We start from the raw sequence: 7,359 nt of genomic DNA on the forward strand, positions 1-7,359 counted from the left end.
ATAAAACACCCACGCCGTGTTATGATTTTGAAACGTGCAGTGCTCATGTTTAAAAGTGAAGTGAAAAAGTGACGTGACATGTGGCCAAGTATGGTGACCCATACTTGGAATTAGTGCTCTGCATTTAACCCATCCAAAGTGCGCACACACACAGCAGTGAACACACACACCGTGAACGCACACCCGGAGCAGTGGGCAGCCATTTATGCTGCAGCGCCCGGGGAGCAGTTGCTCAAGGGCACCTCAGTCGTGGTATTGATGGTTTATTCAACGAAGTCAAACGGCACAAATAAATCAATGTATGGGAAACTGGTAATGTATATCAAAATATCGGAAATGTGTTATTCATATCACCGTTATTGAAAAAAAATTTGCGATACATATTGATATTGAATTATTGTCCAGCCCTAATAAATATATATATATATATATATATATATAAGAACAAAAGCATTCAAGCTCAAGCAGAGCAAGTGGAAAAATAAAGCAGACTGTGCAGTGTATTACAGTACAGAATGTACATACACGCGAGTCGGCCTATGTTTATCGTGTTTATTTGGTCTCACATCATGATAGTTGAGAAAAACAATTATATCCACATGAAAGTTGGCTCCTCAGTCTAATAACAAGAACGTGTGTCAACAAAGATGTTCCAGAGAGACACAAAGATAATGGTGTGCTTAGCAAAGTTTCTTACTGCACTTTGTGTTTTCTGTTCTTAAAGCACTGTCCCTCAAGGAAACTTAAAGGAAGCATGTGTCTTAAGATCATATGGCTATCAGATAAGCTGTTTCCTCGGCTCACCAGCAGTCGTGAATAGGGATGGGTATCGTTAAGGTTTTAATGGTATTACTGCTCTTACTGATACTGCTTATCGATTCGGTACTTTAATGGTATTCTTATCGGTACTTTTTGTTTTATATATACAGTGCCATGCGAATGTATTCATACCCTTTCATTTTTTTTCACATTTTGTTTTGTTGCTGCCTTATGTTAAACTGCTTTAAATTCGTTTTTTTCCACAACAATCTACACTCCATACACCATAATTGTCAAGGGGAAAAAAAAAACGTTTTTAGCATCTTTGCAAATTTATTAAAAATAAAATGATTCCATTGCATAAGTATTCGTATATCCCATATCTGGGACAGTTGAAATTTAGCTCAGGAGCATTCATTTTGGAGTAATTCATTCATTACTACTACATTTCAAGCGAAGTTAACCTGTGGCAAATTCAATTGAATGGGTATGATTTGGAAAGACACACACTTCTTAATAAAATGTCTAACAGCTGATAATGCATATCAGAGGAAAAACCAAGCCCTGAGGTCAAAAGAACTGTCTGTAGAGCTCAGAAACAGGTTTGCTTCAAGCCACACATCTGTGGAAGAGTTCAGAAAAGTAGTCTTTACTACCACCACCTTTAATGGTCGACTTGACGTCATTCACAATAATAATCAATGAATATTCGAAGATGCCACAATCCTGCACAGCCGATGATTGTAAAAACTGCCGGGATTTAAATTTCCAACGAAACGGGATAACCTTTCACAGGTGAGAATGTGTTGGTTTGTGTTTTTAAATGTATTAACTCAATATGACAAGTTTTGAAACATTGGTAACTTATGTTACAGTTATGGTGAATGGTGTGTGGAATGTTGATTGATGTGGGAAGAAAAGTTATTTAAAGCAGTTTAACATAAGGCTGCAACATAACAAAACGTAAAAAAAAAAAATGAAGGGGTATGAATACTTTCGCAAGGCACTGTATTATATATATATATATATATATATTAACATTGCATTATATTCTGAAATGTAAAATAAATATTTAATGAAATTAATATAAAACATCAATTTGTAAATGCACCAGTGTGCAGGCATTTTCAGTGTTTTATACATAAGATAAAGTAAGAACATGAACAAAGAAACTAAGTAAAACAAACTGACAAATACAAATGAAATGAAATAAACAGTGCTTTCAATATACCATGAAGTTCTTTTAACATTACTGTTCAGGTAAGTAATAGTCCAGATAAGAAATCTAAAACTAATCAAATGTAAATGAACACTGCATAGTTTTCAGTGTATGTATTGATAGATGAAATGCTTATTAAAGCTATAACGTTATTCAGATTAAAAGCTGTGAGTGATTTTCTCTTTGAATTTTGATGGCCCAAGCGCCAGTCTGTCACTTTAAGACAATATATTGACACGCATCGGATTTTCTCATAACTGTTCTCCTCCACTTAAGACATAAACTGGGTTTAAGTAAATACTCTCCAAGCCGGCCATTTTGACACATTTTACAACAATCACCGAGCTGATTCTGACGTTAAGTTTTGGTTTTAGGGAGGAACGAATGCGCACCGCTCTTTGTTTGAATGTTTAGTTCTCTCTTCTATCATAGTTATGATATACATAAGTTAAGGTTATCAATTATAATTAAAGCTTTCATGTTGCGCGTGCTGAAGCTCCTCCGCATGAGCTCGATCTCGCTTCTGAACTGCGAATAGCAAAAATGCATCATAGACAAATGTTTGAAAAACAGCCGGCGACTCTGGTGAGATAGAATTTGCAAGATGATGTGTGTATATATAGCAATAATAAATGTATGTGTGCTTTCTTAATTTCTCCAGTACCGATAGCAGAACCGTTAATGTCAGAGCTTATCGATACTCCGGTCTTTCATAATTTAGCCCCGGGACCGATTAAATACCGGGTTTCGGTACCCATCCCTAGTCATGGATCCAGTGATGGACAGCTGTCTTTCCTCAGTTCACTGGTGTTTGGATTTCATGTGATTTCTCATTGCGGTGGTGTTATTATGATAAATCAGTTAAACTGATTAATTTGATCAAAAGTAATTCCATTTTGTAAGATCATTTTGATCAAAGTAGTTCCAAACTTTGTGAGGCAGATGACGTTCTGTGATCAAATACAATCAACTTAACACGCTCCACAGCACCACCCAATGCATTTAGTTATAATTGACTTAGCTTGCGTGCTTAGAATTTATCATGAATTCCCTGCATTTACTGCCAGCAAAGCAACATGTAGTTAAATTCGAGTAGTGTTTTTATTTTTCTAAAAATAATTACAGATCGAATATTCGACTATTTGTGCACACCCCTACCCAGTAGTACAGAGTAACGGCTCGGTTCGGTGCCTGCTGATGGGTGGCTGACTTTAAATGCCCTTGTGCATATTTGTGTGAGTGCTCTGTGAAAGGTTTCTATTAACACTGTCAAAGGTTTCTGTTAACACTGTTTTTGTGGTATTGAGCATTTTAGCCAATCACAGTCATGTTTGTTCTGCATTTGAATGCAATGGCCAATCAGGTATTTACGTTGGTCAGAATCTGCTCAATGCGGCAGAGTTCGTTCAGTGTGAATTCTGTGCACTTGTGAATGACTTCCTTAAAACCAACAAAGTAGAAACAAGATGTAAATAAGAGAGATTGTCACCTTGGAATTATAAGGTTCTGTCTGCCATTTTTGTAAATTTAGTAATTCACATTCTTATTCTGTGACAACTTATTTACATTATGTAAGGTTTTTTTTTTTTTTTTAAGTTGTGTACATTTTGGTACTGATGTATGAAAGAGACTTGTTCCCCATATCACTAGATGGAATGCGAAAACTTTGAAGGTCAATATTTCGAAACTGCTCCGAATGCAGATAGAACCTTATAATTCCAAGGTGACGAGATGTAAGTAATAAAGCAGTAATGCTGTGATCAAATCACAATCTGTTTTGATCAAAAGCTGTCCTATATGTAATGTACATGTACATGATAAATAAAAATCACAAACAAATTATGTAATTTTATTTCAAACAAATCAAGACGATAAAGTGGGTTGAATCCTAGATTTTAGAATAGTTATCTGTTGGTTGATCTGTCGAGCAAATATGGGCGAGAGTTGTGTTCAGCTCTTGTGTTGTGTGCTGCACATTCATGAGTGTTACTGTTCCACAGGTGTGTGAGCAGACTGGGGAGGATCTGGTGATGTGTGAAGGACAGTGCTGTGGCTCATATCACTTGCACTGTATTGGACTGGATCGGTCAGCAGAAAAGGTGCTCTGCACCGCCTGCAGCTCAGGTGAGGCACACATGGTAATGTGAAGAAAAAACTGCTTTCTCACTATTGTGAGCTATAATTTTTTTAACTTTTTTTCCAGGTGTGCATGTGTGTTTCACCTGTAAGAAGTCTGAAGGAGAGGTACGGCGTTGCTGTGTGCTTCACTGTGGCCGCTTCTACCATGAGGCCTGTGTACGTTTGAGCGCTCTGACCGTGTTTGAGAACCGAGGCTTCCGCTGCCCCCTGCACACCTGCCTCAGCTGCCACTACAGCGGCCGCGGCGTTGGCAAGGCCACCAAAGGTACTCAAACTGATGTGCATGTTTGTTTAATTTCAGTCTGTCATATGAACATACAGTCAGTGATGTTAATTCAGTAACACCTCAGACAGATACAGCAAGTAATTTGATTCAAACCATAATTTGTGAGTTTGAGGTTTTTTTTGACGGTTCATTAAAAGAACCAGATTATAAGGGTCATGTGTTTGTGAATCAGACTACCCTGGTTGTGCTGTTTTTGCTTTCAGCCAGCAAAGGGGTGGCAATATAAAGATATGTACGTATGTTTGTTTGTGAGGTTTCTTTTTATTAGACCCACTTTATATTAAGTGTCTTTTAACTACCATGTATAAATGATCATTCTTATTCTCAGTGTTTTGTGGAAACACAAAAACAGTGTTCTTTGAATAGAAAGTTTAAAAGAATCTCACAAGTTTTGAATGGTAGTGTATCACGGCTTACACACAAATATTAAGCAGCACAACTGTTTTAAAAATTGCTATTAAGAAATGTTTCTTGAGTACCAAATCAGCATATTATAGTGATTTCTGAAGGATTGTGTGACACTGATAACTGGAGTAATGATGGTGAAAATTCAGCTTTGCCTTCACAGGAAGAAATTACATTTTTGGTTAAACTCTATACACTACTAATAGGTTAAATTATATAAAAGAGCTAAATGAATCTCCCGACAAAAATACTTTTTTTTAGCTGATGTTGGTTTTATCATTTAATACATAAAGCACATTCCCTGTTGTCCCCTTGCAGGAAAGATGATGCGTTGTTTACGCTGTCCCATGGCCTATCATGTTGGAGACCTGTGTGTTGCTGCAGGGAGTGAGATGATCACTTCCTCTGCCATTGTGTGCACAAACCACTTCAGGCCTAAGAAAGGCTACAGTCACCACTCTCACGTCAACGTCAGCTGGTGCTTTATCTGCTCAAAGGGTGTGACTTGGTTTTTCAAGACATAAGCTCTGTTTTATTCCTTTCTTAATGAGGGGCATCCAAAATTAAACATTAAAACATGGCAATGGATGGAAATAAATAATTGATAATGACGGCACTATATAAATGTATCAATGTGTGTTTTGAAGGTGGCCGTCTGCTGTGCTGTGAGTCATGTCCAGCTGCGTTTCACCCTGACTGTCTGAACATCGCTATGCCTGATGGCAGCTGGTTCTGTAATGACTGCCGCTCAGGGAAGAAACCCAAATACAGAGACATCATCTGGGTCAAACTGGGGAACTACAGGTCAGTCTCCATCAGCATCACACACCTTTAGTTTTATTTAATGTAAAAACGCATCTGCTTACAGTAGATGTTTATTTATTATGTTTTATTTAGGGATTTTGGTGTTTGCTAGGGCTAGAGAATGCGATTACTGACATAAGATTTTGATCAGAGATCAGATTTTTACCTGGCAGATTATAAAATGGGCAAAATAATCACATAGCCATGTCTATATCATTGAGGGAATAATTTTTTTTTTTTTTTTTACCTAGACCAGTAAGTAACCACAGTAGCCCCAAAGCAATGCCCTGGTTACCACCTAAAACACCCTGTCATCATGGCAGTGAGCTTTGTACTAGTGTTTATTTTATATAAGCCATTCTCTCACCATCGGCCCACACCATTCTCGTTTTATTCTATGCCGATCCAGCCCAGGTATGGATATGGTTTCATTTTCCACTGTGGGACTGATAACAGAGCTCGCAATACAAATGCGTAAGTTGTTGCCTTGGTAATGCAAGTGTTTAAATGTGGTATGAGATGTAAATGGCAACCATATTTTTGTTTACTTTGCTCAAATAGTGCATTTGGGCAGTTACAGAGAGAAACTAGTAGCTAGACAACAAACAAGTGACCAGTCCTGTGTGGCCATGTCACTACATGCGTTCTGCCAGAATTCTGGGCCGAGAACAGTTTGTAATCGTGTCGTACCAGACCAAGCTCAAGTGGCAATATGACTGGGGGGGTATATATATACAGTGGGGCAAAAAAGTATTTAGTCAGCCACCAATTGTGCCATCCCGCGAACAGCACCGAAGTCCAGATCTGAATCAAATGATTCGCAATATGCGCTTTGAAGCCCCGATCTGCATCAAATGATTTGTGATACGCGATCCGATTGGAGCAATTCAAAACACTGAATCATTTTGCGACGCAATGGTTTAACTGATTCAGAGTTTCAAAAAGCTCCGTTGATACTGTAAAATGTATGTTCTTTGCTCACTTTATTATATAATTTATTCGTTGTTAGAATAACCGTTGAAATTAATTAATCGGCCTAATGTTTTTATTAAATTGTGATCACGTTAAATAGCCTACAGATTCAGTCGTATTAAAAATATTTCGTGACACGACACACATTATCTGGTACTTGTTTAAAAAGACGGGTTTATTATGAGCTTTGTTAACAGATTACACTAACGTTATACTTTAAAACCTTGCTCTGAAAAAAAGTTCTCAAAATCACCCCCCCCTCTGCTTTTTTCACAAGTCTCACCCTGTATATAAATTGATTTTATTAATATATAATACAAATTATACTAACAATAAGCTTAGTTTATAAAGAATTTTTCACACAAGCCTAGTATATATATCTGTGAACTAAATTTTGTTTATTAATATATATATATATATACACACACACAGTGGGGAAAAAAAGTATTTAGTCAGCCACCAATTGTGCAAGTTCTCCCACTGTAATGTTTTGGGGCTGTCGCTGGGCAACACGGATTTTCAACTCCCTCCAAAGATTTTCTATGGGGTTGAGATCTGGAGACTGGCTAGGCCACTCCAGGACCTTGAAATGCTTCTTACGAAGCCACTCCTTCGTTGCCCGGGCGGTGTGTTTGGGATCATTGTCATGCTGAAAGACCCAGCCACGTTTCATCTTCAATGCCCTTGCTGATGGAAGGAGGTGTTCACTCAAAATCTCATGATACATGGCCCCATTCATTCTTTCGTTTACACGGATCAGTCGCCCTGGTCCCTT

General features: G+C 37.8%; 1 protein-coding gene across 2 annotated transcripts in view; it reads left to right on the forward strand.

Moving 5' to 3' along the window:
- Positions 1 to 7,359, forward strand: part of LOC107585219 (histone-lysine N-methyltransferase NSD2-like) — a 27,466-nt gene that overhangs the window by 9,228 nt on the left and 10,879 nt on the right. For both annotated transcript variants that reach the window (XM_016272125.1, XM_016272126.1), the window contains exons 13-16: positions 3,979 to 4,102; positions 4,182 to 4,382; positions 5,127 to 5,306; positions 5,456 to 5,612. In XM_016272125.1, the coding sequence (XP_016127611.1) occupies positions 3,979 to 4,102; positions 4,182 to 4,382; positions 5,127 to 5,306; positions 5,456 to 5,612 (662 nt within the window). The remainder of the gene's footprint in view (positions 1 to 3,978; positions 4,103 to 4,181; positions 4,383 to 5,126; positions 5,307 to 5,455; positions 5,613 to 7,359) is intronic.

The sequence above is a fragment of the Sinocyclocheilus grahami genome, unplaced genomic scaffold (genome assembly GCF_001515645.1).
Source record: "Sinocyclocheilus grahami isolate Dianchi unplaced genomic scaffold, SAMN03320097.WGS_v1.1 scaffold68.1, whole genome shotgun sequence".
Lineage (NCBI taxonomy): Eukaryota > Metazoa > Chordata > Actinopteri > Cypriniformes > Cyprinidae > Sinocyclocheilus > Sinocyclocheilus grahami.